Source organism: Sorex fumeus, unplaced genomic scaffold (assembly GCF_029834395.1).
Source record: "Sorex fumeus unplaced genomic scaffold, SorFum_2.1 ptg000037l, whole genome shotgun sequence".
NCBI lineage: Eukaryota > Metazoa > Chordata > Mammalia > Eulipotyphla > Soricidae > Sorex > Sorex fumeus.
In genome coordinates, this window is record NW_026606094.1 from 35,093,161 (window position 1) to 35,110,891 (window position 17,731).

The 17,731-nt window shown below is 36.0% G+C and overlaps 1 protein-coding gene across 1 annotated transcript in view; it reads right to left on the reverse strand.

Moving 5' to 3' along the window:
* The window catches only part of SEMA3E (semaphorin 3E), a 249,595-nt gene extending 232,225 nt beyond the window's left edge, over window positions 1-17,370 (reverse strand). Inside the window, exon 1 of the mRNA XM_056118137.1 lies at window positions 16,944-17,370. Within this exon, the coding sequence (XP_055974112.1) occupies window positions 16,944-17,058 (115 nt within the window). The 5' untranslated portion in view covers window positions 17,059-17,370. The remainder of the gene's footprint in view (window positions 1-16,943) is intronic.
* Between the last annotated feature and the right edge of the window lie 361 nt (window positions 17,371-17,731).

Here is a 17,731-nt window from a genome sequence, read left to right on the forward strand (position 1 = left end):
ACGTATTTTAAATTATAAAAATGCTTTGAAGGAATTTCTACTTAGAATACAAGTCTTATCACTTCTAACTAACTAGTGTCCTAAAGACAACAAATGTGGAAACCAATGTTAAGAACATACCAGAATAGGAATTGTCCTTAAAATTAAGAAAGTCTCACTGTAGAACTCATACCCTTTTCCAGAGCACTCACAGGTTGTTATACTTATAATCCACATTTCAGATTGGAAAATAGAAGAAGATTTTCCTTAGCTTCAACAAATAAACCTCACATTGGAATAAAGAACAGAGCTGGCTTAGCTCTGTGAAAAACCTTTAGACAAGTTGACAGCAATTTCAACAGAAACCAATAGGTTGGTCTATTTGCCAAATAAGCCACTGTCAACTCAGGTGGTTTTAATAAGTAAAATTCTCTGATTAATAGCATCATTCTCAACAAAGCCAACACCTCTCTCTGTGGGCAGATAATAGTGCTTCATTTTCAGAAACACATGAACAAGGCTGAGCATAAGCAAAACTCTGACAGAACAGTAGGAGAACCAGAGTATGAGGAATGCTCACCCTGACAAAAGGGCATGATAACTATCTCTAAACATTTGGATCTCCTGTGACTTGTGACCTTATGACTTTAGAAGATTAACAGTAAATGGTAGAAGATCTGTAAATCAGATTTGGGCTTAGATATACGAATACGTTCTCACTGGAACATTAACAAGGATTTCCTTATCAGGTAGTTAGTTCTCCATAATTTAGCTTGTACAAATTCAAAACGAACATTTTAACACTTCAGAACACCCATCTGGATGGTTCATCAGAAATGCTTAAATCAGTAAAATTCCTATCTTAAATAAAATTTTTGGATTTGGCAAAATTCCCCAAGCTTTCCTAGTTTCCAGTCTTCTAATTACTGCTTATGAGGATGTTGGAATAAACTTTTTTAATTTCTAAGTCACAATGTTGGTCTTGGTTGTATAAATGCAATTACTGGTTTTCCCCCATTTCATCAATTATTCCTTCTCCCTCCTTTATCCCTTTAATTAATTCCCCTTCTTCTTTTCCTTTTCTCACTCTTCCTCCTTCCTCTATTCCATGCTCAGTTTCTCTCTACCTGTTTGACTTTTTATCAAACACTTAGCATTTACGACGTGCCAGGCCTATTTGAAATGCATTCCAACATTCTTTCATGTAATCTTCATTACAATAAACAAGTTAGGTGCTATTTACTATTTATTTCACTCCATGAGTAAGTAAAGTGTCCAGAGGGACACTAATTTGTTAGTGCTACATTTGTTTCCCACATGGGGCTTAAAACTGGAAAAAATAACAACGGGCAAAATGAACAAATTGTTTATTTTGAGCAGTCAGGTAGAACTGAGCTACAGTCAGATGAGGAGAATATTTCAGGAAAGCATCATTTGCCTACTTTTGTTTTAAGTTCAGCAGAAGGAAAGATTTTAAAATAAAATAAAATAAAAAGGTTAGGAATGGACCCACCCAAAATTATTTAGATGCCAAAGTAAGCCAATCCCAGCTGTTATTCTTTACTCTGGCTGCCATCCTCAGCAAGAACAGTATGGGGGAGTATGGGCAACCGGCTGCAGTAGCAGCTGGGCCTATTTGTTAAGCGGAAAAAAATAGTCAGTGAAGACAAAGAAATTTCAGTGGCTAGCACAATGACTAGAAACTTGGAACCTGACTGGAAGAGCCACGGAAGTGAAATGCTGCAATCAGCAACAAAGCATCCTACATCTCATCATACACAAAGTGCTCCTGCAGAGAAGGCCCCAGTGCTGGGCTTTTATTCCACCTGTAGGTAAACTTACCAAAGACAGTTTTATATAGTGGCCTCATCCTACCAGTATTCTGGACTTTCAAAAATAAAATAATACCAGTATCTGTTCTATCAGTAGATATATTAGCAAACCAACAGCTTTCCAATCTAATTCAGTGTATTGCTGTATACATATATATGCACTACTATAAAAATATAGATGCCTTATAATCATATTTTCCAGAACATATCTACCTGTAGAAAATTCTAAAAGTCTTTTATTTTACATTCATCCCTCATGATCCCTAAATTTCCTGCACTATTCTAAAATGTTTGGGCATCAGACATCAGTTTGGGTATATACATTCTGAAGTAAAAAACACTTGGCCAAAAAATATATATATATATATCTATAAGCAGTGCCAAAAAAATATATATATATAATAAAAGCAGTGCCAAGTCTATAACTTTTGTTTTATTTCTAAGAAACATGACAAAGGTACACTTACATTATTTTAATTGTAAACATGATTGATTTACTATTTTTCCTATAATTATCCAAATATTATTATAAGGGAATTTTACTTGGCAGAACTGGTAAGAACTCAAAATGCATGAATATGGAAAAAAGTATGAATATACTGGTCAAAATATTTTAACTTTTTTAATAGTAACAATACCATAATAAAACTGATACTTGAGATGGTTCCTCGTATCCATTCCAGTACTACATAGCCCTGTCTTCCTTCCTCACTTTTCTCATTTCCTCACAGATGAAAAATATATATATTGTACTCCCTTATTAAAAGAAAGGTGCAAGTCTACAGATAATTGAGTAAACCAGCAACTAAAATTAAAACATTTGACTATGAAAAAGAATTTTTTCCTTCTAATTTAAATTTTAAAAAAGGGTGGTGTGACTATTCTAAGAATGCACCATATGTTAACTCAAGTTTATGCAGACCATTAAAGTTGCCAGCAAGCTCAATATCCTAGTACCCAATCTAAGCAATTATAAGCTATCTGTCAGATACCATTCATCTGATCCTGAAATATGTGTAACATTTATGCATTGTGATAACCAGTTTGAAATTTCTTTTTCTTTTTGGGAAGTTTTGGATGAAGAAACTTAAGCTGTATCAGTTCTACTGAAAATTATAATGTTATTTTTATTTAATTTTATTTATTTATTTCTGTTTTGGGGGTCACATCTGACTGTTTAGGGCTTCCTCCTGGCTCTGTGTTTAAGGATGATTCCTGACTAGCTTGGGGAACCATATGTGGTGTTGGGATCAAACCCCGGCCAGCCACATCCAATACACACACTCTACAAGCTGTACTGTATTTCCAGCCAGTGTCATTTTTTAAAGAAATCATTTCTATTTTCCAGTATCTACCCTAATATTATTTAAAAATATATTATTTTGCTTTGGTCAGTATGACTTAAATACTATTTTCTATATGTTATGACAACCTAATTTTATTCCCTAAAAGTAAAATAATCAAATACTTTCCATCTTCATTTATTCCTATAGTAGTAAAGGACAATTCAAATTGTTTGCTTTTCTGTTTATCTTTGCTTTGGGGATTTCTATATATGTCCATTAATTCCCTTTGTATATTTTTGATGAGGTGTAGCTGGCAGGGTCCTCTGAAGCAGTGCTCAGAAAACCCAGGATCCACAGTCAGTAATTCTTATCTGACCAGGTCAAGGGGTTCTGTGCTAGGGGCCCAGAATTCAGCAAGGCGGAATGAAACTCTGGTTGAGCACACATGATGCATTCTTCTTAACCCTGTACTATCTCTCCAGCCTGTAATTACTTTTTATCTTAAATCTATTAGATTAGTTGGCATGGTGCTAAAAAAAAAAAAAAGAAAAATACAAGGGTACAACATTTCAAAATATATTAATTTATGATAAATTAAGTCGTACATGAAAATAATATTTCTATAGCACCGATAGACATAATAAGGTTTTAAAAGATAAATTTATCCTTGCATTTTTTTCAATGAATGTTGGTTAGAAAAAAATAGAAAACCGTGTGTACATCAACATGATTAGACACTGTATAACCATTATTTTATGATCTCCCTATATTTCATCTTCAATTATGGTTTTAAAATGATAAATTAAAACGAACATATTCAAATTATTCTTAAAACAACCTTCAGATAAGGGTAAATTAATAAAAGGGGAAAGGAAATATTGCTTTTGGGCAGGACACTCCTCATTTACATGAGTAAGTTGGTACACTTGCAGAATCCTGCCTTTGTTCTGTTTGTCACTGTTTTCCACACTAGTTTTTTTTAATCTCCACTTTTCTGTATTTCTTCACTCTAGAAATACAATGGATGCTACAGTGGACATTGGGAGACCACTAGTGGAGTAAATGAGAAGAAAAGATCTCTGAAACATGACACCAATCACAGCAGCCCACATGAATTCAAACCACTAACTGCCAAGTTCTATCTTTCCATGATGTACACCTTTTTCTGAATAATTCCCAAGTACTTCTGGATTTTTCTTTATAGGTTTCATAATAAAAAACCTGAAAAAAAACAAGGGCTTAATGTTTTGAAGCAAGAGCAGAAAGATTCCTGGATGAACCCCAAAGCCCCAACAACTCATTTCCTATGATCTTATATGTACATGTAGCAACAAACAAAAGTAGAAGAACATTATCAATACTAATATGCCTAACCATAATTAAATTTAACAGGTCTCACAATGGAGACGTTACTGGTGCCCGCTCAAGCAAATCGATAAAAAATGGGGAGGACAGTGCTACTTTAACACCAATAAATATAAATATTATTTTTAATAATAAATATATTAAGTATTTAAAGTTCATTTGATTCTAAGGAATCAAACAATAAAATGCATAAACTTACCTTCAAAACTTTCAATATCTAGTTATGAATTTTCATTAAGTATATATTACTCATGCAAAGAAAATGAGAATTTCCTAAAGTCATATAGAAATGTGTACAATTAAATCTACATGAATAAAAACAGCATTTGGTCACTATCATGAGTAGTCAAGCTATGAACACAAGAGAATTCAGTTAAAGTTAACTCATAACCCAAGGAGAACTGTGTTTCAAGGAGGATACAGGATATTACCTACCCTGGGATTACTTTAGGAAGATGGCAGAAATCGTGGCAGGATATAGGATAAGATAATTTGCTTATTATTTCTTGCCTACACTCCTAGTTACCTAAAAGATTGAACTCCTTTTTTTTTTTTCTAAACTCCGGCACCATGTTGCAAAAGTGCTTGTTTTAACCTTTAGTATAACCTATGCTTTAACCTATGCTTCTTGTGGGTGCATATATATTTTAATAAACTTCTTTAGAACCATTTTATTTTTAATTCATATAAATTGTGAAGATGGTACAATTCCAATACACCTAGGTTATTATTATTAACAACTAACATTAGGATAGTATATTTGCCATAGTTATCAAATCAATATTAATATATAAAGTAAAAAATTTTTATTTGATTCAGATTTTCTTAGTATATTATGAAAGAACAAAACAGTGATAATATATTAGGAAAGAACATTACTGTTGGAAATCCCACCTTAGATACCACATTCACATTCAGGAAATTCTTTTTATTCTCAAATCCCAAACACCTGTGTACAAAGTTTTCTTTCTGTATGCAAAGTTTTAAAGCAGCTCAACAAACAGTCATAAAAATGACTGAATTAGCAAACATTCCTTTAAGGATATAGACACCTTTGAGTCCCTGGAGAGAAAAATAGGTCATATAATAACAGGATAAAGTGAAACTAATTTCATTAGTCCAGGAAAATCTATTGAGAGATGATGGAATTCCATAATTTCACAAAAATGCTTTTCATAAGTGACCAAGATTAGATGTTTCCTTATCTGAATACCACTGAATTTATATCATCAAAAACAATTATAGTGCTCTAGATATATGTCAAGTTTCTTTCCTTGTACCCAGCTGATCACGGTTCAATTCCCAGGACTGCATAACATCCCCTGAGCACAGCCAGGAGTGATCCTTGACCACAGAGCTCTGAGAACAGCTAAAAGTGACTTAAAAAATAATTTAAAAATTAACCTAAATGTTAGATTATTAGCAATGATGATATAAATTTTCATATGTAATTGTGATACATATCTTACAAAAATAATCTAATAGAAAAAATGAAAGATAGATATGTCTTAATAGGTCAATACTTATGAACTTACGGAATTGTTTTTCTGAATCAAAACAAATTTTTCAGGGACCAGAGAGACAAAACAACAGGTAAGGGTTTTTTTTCTTGTACTTGGCCGGCCTGGTTCAATCCTGGGCACCTCATATGATCCTCTGATCCTACCCAGTAGTGATCTCTGAGTGTAGAATTAGAAATAATCTCAGAGGATTGCCAGGTGTGGTCCCAAAGCAACCACAATTTTTTTTTAAAGACATATTATTTGAACAGTGGGTGATAAATCTTAAGAGGTGAAAAATGGTAAAATAGAAAGAAGTAAGACTTCTTTATATCAGCATCCTAGTCAAACCATAGAGTTCCTCTGATGTTGGAGTGTGCAAAAAGATTACTTTCAGGGCTTGTTAAAACAGATTCCTGAGTCTCAGGATCATTGACTACAGTTCCTTCCAGGGGATGCTGATGCTGCCAGCGTAATTCACTTTGAAAATATTGGTTAAACCCCAGTGTCTATCTTTTCTTTCCCAATGATTCAGAAAAGGAGCAGTGCGTACACAGAAAGAACATTTTACCTGCAATAAAACTAAACCAAATTTTCTCTGAAGTGAGTCAACACTGCCTCTAAAAAAATTAAGTAAACCTTAAAGGTTTTGTTCACCAGCGTGTATTATTAAAACTAAATAAACCAAATAAAATTCTTTGTCAAATATCATAAATTATAAAGACAATTACACAAATGAGAAGATATTATTCATCCTCAATATTGTGCATCTCAATATTATACAGTTAAAAATCATACCTTGGACTTTAAAAGTATGAGTTCATATTCCTTCCGCTAGGACACGGTGTCCTCAAATAAAATTTCTTAAGTATTTTGGAGAAATTTACACACTGGGAGATCTAGTGAGAAGAAAAGTGTCCATTTTTCCAGAATTGGAATGAATATTAAGAAATCACATGGTTCATAACAAACTTTCTGATTCAAGGGCAGAACAGAAGCAAGAACAGCTTCGTGCAAAACAGTTCGTACATAGTCGCTTGGGCTCTGGTTTCACGGAGCACTGGAGCTTTGAAATTAAAGTCAATCCTCACCATTTTCTGAGGAGACTATTTCAGGAGGAAAAGGGTCTGTGCCTCCCGATGACCTTTATGTTCTCCTTTTTAAATTCCTGTCTTCTTAGCTGCTGTTTATTTAGTGCACTCGAGTCCAGTACTAAAATCAGCACTGTGCCTTATCCTCAATATCCCTCCTATCATATCATAGTCCCCTCATCGTCTTGTTTTGATAAGTTAAAACTTGAAACTCAGAGACAGCACCTAAGAGCTGCATAGAAATCTATGTCTTTATGTTAAAAACACCATAAGATATACTGGTTTAGCTAGAGTGGATTGGCTGAGGGTGCTGTTCCCTTCTGTTCGGTATCTTAATTCCTTCCCCTCCAAATTTCTGACCCAATATTCATGCTGCATCAGATTCCTAATACACAAAAAGGTCAAGTTGATCAAGTGGCTAGCAGTCTGCTTAATATTCTGTTATTTCCAAAGTTTTGAACTTCAATAAACTATAAGGCCAAATTTGTATAACTGAATCACTTTTTTTAAATTTAAAGCTCAACTCTTTTTTTTTTAAATTCATTGATTTAAACCTATCCTCCAAAATAATCAGGGGAAAAAAAAGAAATGAAATGTTTCACTCCAGTTTCAGTGGGGAAAAAACAAAATATCTAACTGAAAAACAAACAGGGTGAAAGAGCAGTGAAAGAATGGTGAACATCACAGAAAGACAAAAAATGAAGTGACAGTAGGGGAGCAGGGGGAAGAAGGGCTGTGATGATTCCCTCAGGAATAACAGGTACATCAAAAAGAGAGTTTGACAAAAGAAGCACATTCGTTATAGAGTAAGAGTAAATGGCTGGTATGTCCAGAGCATGATGGGGGGAGGGGGGAGGGGCAACTGCTTCACAATAAGTGTGGCACTGAAAGGAATAAGTGGGAATGGACTGAAAGAGTCCAGGCATTTCTCTTTAATTGTGTTTTACCAAAGCAGCCATATATGTTCAGGATTCCTTGGTTCTCCTCATCTTTATTCCCTAGCCCTTAAAAAGTTTGTTTGGAAATATTCTGTTTCACTAAATAGCCATTCAATCAGCGTTTATTGAACACCTACTAAGCACCTCAATCTGATATCTTACCTATTCATGCTGAAGGAAGAATGAGGGCTTTCCTTCACTTTCAAAACAAATAGCTAGATTGATAGCAGCTGATAGAACTCTGTTTAGTTTAACTTTTGACAGTGTAGTCTGGCCTCAGTAATGTTAATTCTATTGTGTTTTACAAAGCTGTGTCTTACCATTACTTTGTTTAGAACCTTTTGTTTATTTAATGGCTTTGGTCTGTTGTCTCCAAGGTGCCATCAGATAAAGTTCCTGCTTTCCTTAAATTAACAACATAATTCCATAGTAACTAACAAACACCAAGTAGCCATCTATTCAAATAAGAGCAGAAAATACAGTCTTTGCTTCCAAGTAAAAAACTTGTGATTAAAGATCTTCTCTTATTTTAAGTGGTAAGTTAATGAATAACTCATAATTGCTTTTAGAAAGAAAGGAACCTAATGTAGACTGATTCTCTCTTAACCTGTACTCATTCATTGAGTGTCCTGTGGAAAGTGTCATAAAGGCATAATACCTGTTTCCACTGACTTGCATTATACCATGCAATTCTCTTAGATTTCTGCAAGTTACTTATTATCTCATTTTTAAGATGAGAAATTTGAAAGTCAGAAAAGATAATTTCCTTGCTCAGGTGATACAACCAAGAAGCAAGGTGAGACTTAGGTATGCCTCATCCAAAGTACAATCAATTTTAGACCATTGAAATCAGAACACAACAGAGTTTAGTATCACCACAGTCTGTATTTTGTGTGTATGTGTGTTTGCACATGCCAAAATTACAAGGTAAGTCATTTAACAGAGTGCATGGCTAACTGTTTAGCTAGCAGTGACAGAAACGGAAATATATTTTTAAGTCCCAAGAAAGAGCAAGTTTTGAATTTCTCTGTTCCTTCTCTATATCAGTTATAGAGTCAAATTATCAAGACTATAAACTATATGTGGAAATATCCTGAATTTAGGCATTTGAACTTAAGTTAGGCTGAAAACCTGAATAGTCAACTGCTTTCACCACCACCAGCTGCACATAAAGTCAACTTGTCAATTCCACATTAATTTCTGTTTTTAAAATTACTATTCTTTGACAAAAAAATGTTCTCTCAAAATTATAGACTCAAATCTTGGTTTGATTGTGGCAACAATACATGCTTTTTCATTCACAGTTCAAGAAAATCCAGTATATATTATATTCAGTTTTGTCCTTATCATTCAAAGCATGAGTATTGTCCCTAAGCTCAAGAATTAGTTTCCCTTATGTTTCCAAAACTTCCTAAAGCCAAAATTGCAGAAAAGAAATTACCATTAAAAAATCATAATCCCTTGTATAATTTATGTAATATTCCAAAGTGTCAGATGTTGCACTAATGACATTCTAACCTGTGTACTAAAATGAATAATTTAAATCTTCATTCTATATCTTTCAGGAAGCGTTTTAAATGGAAAATTTTCAGTTAGGTATTGTTTAAACTCTCCAAGATTGAATTTACAAGGCCATTTTAACATTGTGGTGACTATGTATGAAGGGGCATGCATGCATGATAAGTGCCATTTCTGAATTCCCGTAGACTAAATTCCTCTACTAAACCACAGAAGGGTTTTACATAAAAAGATAAAGGAGTAAATCTTTGCCTGCTCTCCCACTAAGAATGCTCAACAATGATTTCAGTAGATATCTTTGATAAAATAAAACCTACTCAGTAGACTGTTAATAATATCACCAGCAATGGCCAATTTGATGACCTGGTGCTTTATTATGTGGTCACAGAACTGAGGCCACCAAGTGCTTTCATCACAGACAGAAAGAAAGGTTCTACCTATGCAATATCCTAAGCCAAATGAAAAACCTGACACAGACAGCAAAATAATAGTTCAGTCACAAATATTTGAAAGAATATTTCATTGTTACATGACCTCTGCATTATATTAACAAGTGAAGAACCAATAATAAGTATTGGTTCTTTCTACACTGCACATAGAATACTGGCCTTAAAAATTTTAAGAAGTGGTTTGATGTCATCAAACTTTTTTTTTCACTCCATATTTGGCCTAGTTCACTTACAATTCTATGTAAGGTTTTTTCTAATCTGACCTCCTCATAGTCTAGACATACTTGCCAGTGCAAGAGAGCTATACCTGGGGCTATTCTTGGGGGTTGCTAAAGACCATGCAGTACTGAGAATCAAATATAGGTCTCTTGCCTGCAATGCACACTCTCAACCTGTTGAGCTCTCTCTCCAGGCCTTACACCATATTTCTGTATTAAACTATAATTATGTTCCCACTGCAATTCCCAGTATCCAACTAAGAACTAAATAATTCATAGACCTACTCAGGGGCTTTTGTATATCCAGATGTACCTCTGGGATACACAAGTGATAGTTGTCTTAACAAATATAAAAATACAAACAACAATGCTTTCTAATATCTTTACACAGACTTCATACACAGAAAGCATATTCTGCATAAATTCAATAAAACCTATTGTAATTTCCTTTATTTGACCCACTGTTTTTTTTTTAAATACACGCTTCGTTTTAAAACCACCACTTAGTTTTCACTGACTCTCCCTGTAGGAGATCTGGGCATGAAGGTCAGTGTTTACTCCTGAGTTCTATTTAACTACTTTCCTTATGAATCATGCCTTATGACCAGTTTTTATTTATTAACCACATGGGATGTGTGACTAATGTCACTATTGATAATGCCTAGTTACATTGAGGAAGTAAAACTATGATCTGGGTTAGGAAAAACTGGCTCAGTTCCTGCATCTTTTTTTTTATTTGCTATGGGTATAAAAGAAATACTACAGCCTCCTTTTAAGACATAAAAGTAAGTTCTAATTATTTAGAACTTTTGCTGATCATTGTGTCCTTCTTGAATCTCATTTCAATTATTTTCATGCAAGGGGGAATATATAAACCATGTGGTATAAGGAGAACATGTATAAACAACCATATTCTTGATTATGTAGGCATAATATTATCCACAGATTTTAGAAAATGGGCAAACGATGCAATCATCTCTCAGTTTATTACAATTATAAGTCAAAGGTATGGAAGGTAAAATTTGGAGGAATTATATATCAGGATAAACCTTATATTCCACCAAATTCCAACATAAATTTTTACTTTTTTATTGAATCACTGCGAGACAGACCCTTACAAAGCTGTTTCTGGTTAGATTTCAGTCATACAATATTCCACTACCCATCCTTCCAGCAGTGCACATTTACCAGCACCAGTGTCCCCAGTTCCTTCCCATTACCGCCCCTCCCACTCCTCACTCCCTGTCTGTCTCTGTGGTAGGCATTCTCTCTCTCTCTCTCTCTCTCTCTCTCTCTCTCTATATATATATATATATATATATATATATATATATCCCTCTCTCTCTCCCCCCTCCTTTCCCCCTCGCCCCGGTCCTTTTGCCCATTCATGGTTTGCAATATTGACACTGAAATGTTATCAAGAGTATCTCTTCACCTACTTTTAACACTCGGATCTTGTCCAGTGTGATCATTCCCTGTTATTATTGTCATACTGGTCTCTTCTATATCTTATCTACACTCAGCCTCACACACACACTATGTGACCAGTCTTCCTAGCCCCTTTTTTCCCTGGCCATGGATATTAGTCTTCCGAACATTTTTTGATAATCCTGCAGTATACTTACTGATATTGAAAGTTATGTCATTTCCAAGGACACGCTTTCTAATAAGCTGCTCAATTAGTATTAGTCTTTAAGAAATGTTCATCATAATTTTTAGATTATAAAGTGCTTTTAGATAGTTTTTTTTGTTGAATCTGCTCAAATGCATCAATCTTTAAGAAACATTAATAACCTTTTTTAGATTATAAAATGCTTTCATTGATGTTTTATATAATTCTCTCACAACACAGTAAAATATACAGGAAAAGAGTTAATACTATATTTTCAAATAAAGAAAAGTGAGTCAGGGACAACTCCCATTATTATATAGAAGACAGCAAATTAGAACAGAGACCTTTGCCTTCAAATTCCGAGCTCTCTGAATCTGTAACTGGTTATAGTATTCAAAAACAGTTTGAGTAATTAACACTATCCTATTTTCTCTATGTATGGGTATATATTCAACTCAAATCTACATATATACTGTCAACATATTTTAGGACTGATCTTCTGTCATATCTATGGCTTTATTTAGCTGTCTCCTCACAAACTGTCCTGGGAGAACATTTCTACTTAAGCAGCCATATTTATTGGTTTCTGCACTCATGCCTTTACTTATTAAAACTTTGAATACCTATTCAACTGCCAAGATCCATTTATTAAATTTGTGGGGCTTCCACATGCAGTGGGATTTCTTCTGACGAGAGGCCTTGTCCACTTGTGGTTTTCTTCTTGTAGTTCCATTATCAAGAAAGTCATATTTGCCTTCCCTGTAACCTCTTTAATGTAGGATGGTAAAAGATAAGCAAAGAATAGACATTAATAGAAGTATGTCACTGATCCACCAGAACTCCATGCCCTCCATTCTCTCTTTACTTCATATTTGTTATGCATATCACAACTATTTTCAAGAAAAACGTTGGTGTAAAATATCATGTTTTTTACTAATCAGACCAATATTACTCTCTTCAGGACAGTAGCTACAATATTGGCCATAATTCATACAGTGCTATATATTTTTCCTATGGAGTCACTCACAACCTAAGTATATTTTTTTATTTGGAGAAAAAAATAGGGCTTGGGACACGTCCAGTATTGCTCAGAGACCCCTTCTAGCTATGTGCTTAAAGCTGCTGGGGGAACATATGTAATGCTAGGGATAGAACCAGGTTCAGACACAAGCAAGACAAGTGCCTTGCTTCCTGTACTATCTCTCCACCCCTCATATTCAATCTTGAATAAAAAAATATTGGGTCTTGGAAGATAGGTCAAAAGGCTGGAGTACATATTTTGGATGTGGGAACCCTAGGATTGATTCCACCACCACACAGTTCTTAGGCAGTAACTTGGGAATAGCCCCCAAGCAAGCTGGGTAGGCCCAAAATCCAATATCAATACATTTCAGAGTGGACAAATATCATGACACTTTGATCTTTGTTATGTTTTAATAAAATATACTGTGTATCTATAAAAAACACTTAAAATATATGCATTGCCTTAAAAAGCATAATTATCTTTTGATCCATTAGGCTCATCCTAGGTTAATGTAAAGTAAAGGCCCTCCCATTGATCATCGATTTGCTCGAGCGGGCCCAGTAACGTCTCCATTGGAGACTTTGGGCATATATGGCTGGAGCGATAGCACAGTGGGTAGGGTGTTTGCCTTGCACGTAGCCAACATGGCCGACCCGAGTTCGATTCCTCCGCCCCTCTCGGAGAGCCCGGCAAGCTACCGAGAGTATTTGATATGCCAGACACAGTAACAACAAAGTCTCCAATGGAGACGTTACTGGGCCCGCTCGAGCAAATCGACGATCAACGGGAGGGCCTTTACCTTTTTTACCTCGAGGTTAATGTAACTGCTTAATATTTGAATGGCATTAATACTCAAAAAGAAGAGAAGAGAACTGAATACTATTCTATTGAATAATACTGGAAGGCAGTGTGAAACAATGTAGAAGAAGCTCTGTGATGATACCAACTTTCTACCTTTTTTACTCCCCTCTTCCTTTTCTCCCTTATAGTCCTAATGGCTTCTTCACTTCAAATTGTTTCAGAACATGCCTGAATGAAGAAACAAGGAGAAAACAAAGCACAGTCTTAAGACATCTTTTTCTGAAAAATTTTTTACATGTTTTTATAAAATTTAACTAAAGCTTTGTAGATTACTCTGAAACGTTCTTCCTTTCTTTAAGAGAAGACAAGTCTTGGGGCTATAGCACAGTGGGTAGGGCGTTTGCATTTGCAAGTGGCTATTGGGGTTTGATTCCTGGCATCCCATATGGTCCCCTGAGCACCACCAGGGGTAATTCCTGAGTGCAGAGCCAGGAGTAACCTCTGTGCATTGCCAGGTGTGACCCCCCCCAATAAATAAATAAATAAATAAATAAATAAGAGAAGACAAGTCTTGTGGTGTCAAATGCCATCTTGAAAGTTAAAGGGGTCTTGTCATCGCTATTGATTTTAATGTTTATTTTTATCCCATGTACCACACCCCTCCCACAAAATAAATTCCTGAATGAACTCATCTTCACAGATCCAACTGAATTCCTCTGCTGGGGATCAAGCTGCAGTACAGATCCGCTGCATTACTTTAATCTAGTACCTTTTGTTTTGAACAGTCATGTACTCATTTGTAATATGAGTAATCAAATTCACTCACTACTGAAAATTACTAATACCATTACTGATATCAGATAACAAAATATGTTAAGACCATTTCATCTTAAAATTTCAAAGATAACAAACTCTGAAATATGTCCTACCCCTAGATTTTTAGTACCTGTAAAAGCTGAAGTACCACTGAACTACAGAGTATAGAGAGGTCAATGGCAGTCTAAGCTTTATTGATAGCACAGAATATTACTTTAATGATATAACTGTGGAGTATTAGGCATTTTCCATTTCAGGACACCTCTCAGATGTTCATGTCTTGTCTGACTTTACTAACGAAATTGCACACTTTTTTAAAACTTTGCTTTTGGATCATACCAGGCTTAGTCTCTGCTCAGGAGTCACTCCTAATGGTGCTTGGGTTACCATATGCAGTGCTGAAAATCAAACTGGTGTGGCTCAGGGGCTTAATCGCTGCTTAGAGGTCACTCCTAATGGTGTCTGGGTTGCCATATGCAGTGCTGAGAATCGAGCTGATGTTGCTAAGGGGCTTAATCTCTGCTCAGGAGTCACTCCTCATGGTGCTTGGAATACCATATGCAGTGCTGAGAATCAAACTGGTGTCACCACATAGAAGGCAAGCAATCAACTCACTGTACTCTCTCCCCCGCCCACGTTCACATGAGAACTCTTCAGGTTTAAGATAATTCTTCATTGTCTTTGTATGAAAGTATATGTTACAAGTTTTTAGATAGTCCCATTGAAACTGAAAGTTAAGAAAATCTAGAAAATAAGATATTTTTCATTCTGGTGTACCCATAGATACCAGTATTCTACTCCATAATTTATCATAACCATAAATCAGTTGCAGTTCCTCTGATTAGGAGACAGTTAAGATGAACCTGATAACACAGTTAGTTGCATTCGAGGTTTGATAAAATCTAACCAAATTAGATGCTCCCCGGTGAAATAGTACAATGAAACATCTTTGAACATATACCAAAACTGAAAAGAAAGTAACCTAATAATGAGGGATTAAAAGGTTAATACCAGGCACAGCAGAATGTCAGTTTGCCAAATCTGGCAGTTAACCCTCTAGCTAGATCATAGAAACAATTCATTTACTATAGTACTTTTATGATTTCATTATTTTTTCATGCTCTATTATATCACATTTTTTACATTTTGATATATTTTGTTATAACACTATGCAATGCACACTTAGATACAACAGAGAGATATCTTCTTAAATGTCTTATGCAAACGCTAGGTAGTGTATATTAGATGCTTTACATTGTCAAATTGTTTCTTACATTCACGTTACATTACTGGCTAATGCTAGAGTCAATTTATTTAAACTAAGAAAACATTCATAGATTTTGCCTGTTCTGTAGAAAATGAGACGTTTCTACAGTCAAAATCAAATGATGACTATCCAATAAAAAAGACAATAAGACTAACTGTGCCATATAAAAGTGAGGCTTCCCTTTTGTTTCCCCTTGTGAAATAATACACCTATACTTTAAATATACAAGCTTTTTCTTTACATAGTGGGGCCCAATTTAAAAACTTGCACTATTGCAATAATTCTTATGCAATTTTCATGTTTTCTCATATGTCTCATGAGGTTTTTATCTTTCCTGAAGGTTTATTCCAAATTTCTTTGAAGTCAGCAAAATCACCTTTTTTCCCAAATGTTTTGTTTGTTGTTTACAGGAATAACTAGCTTATTTATGACCGACTCTACTGATCCTGCTGCAAAAGCTATATTTTAATCATTTATTTATGACTAAATGGTGCTTTAAAAGACATACTTGCAGAATAAAATATTTAACCACTCTCCAAGAGATAGGTCTTCAGTAAAGCACATGAATTTACAGGGTTGTCCCTGTAAATAGATATTAGTGAATGGTATCTAATTCCTTCAATCAATACAATTTATTAGAACTGCTGATAAAAATGAATGTGTTCTGCATTGCACTAAAGAATTTTAATTAACTCAATTAGAAGTGAATTTATATGTCATTAGTCATTTCAATCACGTGATTTATTTTTTCATTTTCTTCCTTAGAAATTTTCTCCTCTCACTCCCATCAATGAACACAACAAAGCACAAGACCAATTGCACCTCAATTTCTAAAGCCCTTCCTCAACCTGCTCATCTCCCATCACAACGCATAGATTGATGTGTCAATAGCCCTTGCTAACTTGATGAATTCATTCCCTCAGGGCTTTTTACAACCTGCTTCCCACCCTCTTCTGTGTGTGCCCTGAGTGAACTTCTCATTGATAAAAACCTAGCATTTGCAAGCGCACAGCTGCTGTGTACAAAAACAACAGCTCCAAGTTGGCATACAGTCGTGCACTATTTTCAGGTGTGGTAAATATAACCTGTTCATCACAGGTACTCAGAATCTCAGGTCCGTTCTGCAAGACATTTTTCTCCAGATGTGTTTGAAGGGTCTGTGAAGATCACAGATCCATGTTCCGTGACTTTCATCTTTTCTTTTTATCCTGTTAACGTACACGCAAAAGGATCTCCTGGGCGACCTACCTTTGTGTGACAGTCTTAAGCGAGGGTGAGTGGTATCCGCCGTGTGTCCCGCGGTCCAGAGCTGCAGGAGCGCGACGCACAGGAGCAAGGGCACGAGGTGCCCAGCCGATGCCATGCTGCCGAGCGGAGCCCCCGGTGCCAGCCCGCGGCAGAGCCTCACTTTCAGGCGGCTTTGACTTGGCCTCAGGACTCCCCTCCGGAGACAGCGTGCTCGAGAGAGGCTTTGTCAGAAACCGAACGCGCTGTCATCAGAGAGCACAGTCCCAAAGTGCCATGTGTCAGGCTGTCGCGGGCTACGGAAGACCTCTTTTGCCTGCGGACAGTTGTCTAGAATCCGGGAGCCAGGGGACATTCCAAGGCGTGCGTCTTCACAGTCATGCCCCGCCTGAGGCTTGTTTCTCCAAGTCCACCTCTAGGTTCGGGAAAAAACTGATTTTTTTTTCTTTTTCTTTCTCTCTGTCTCTCTTTTTAAAGTCACTCTTGGAAGAGGTTCATTCAAAGGGGGAGGGAAAAAAAAAATCACAATCCCAAACCCCAGCCGGAGCACCATGCAACTGCCTTCCACCCCGTTGGCGCTCTGCTCTGCTCTTCGGGCTCCCTGAAGCCTCCGAAAAGTCAAGCCTCCTGCGCCGACTTGCCGAGCTGCTCCTTTTCACTCACCTTTCACCTCGCTAATTAAAAACAAGAAGTGCCATTCCCGCTCCGAGTGGCGGGATCCACCCAGCGGGGATGCCGCTCTGTCAGCGCGCCGTGTTTACAGGGAAAGTTCAGGCAGGGTTGAGCGCCGA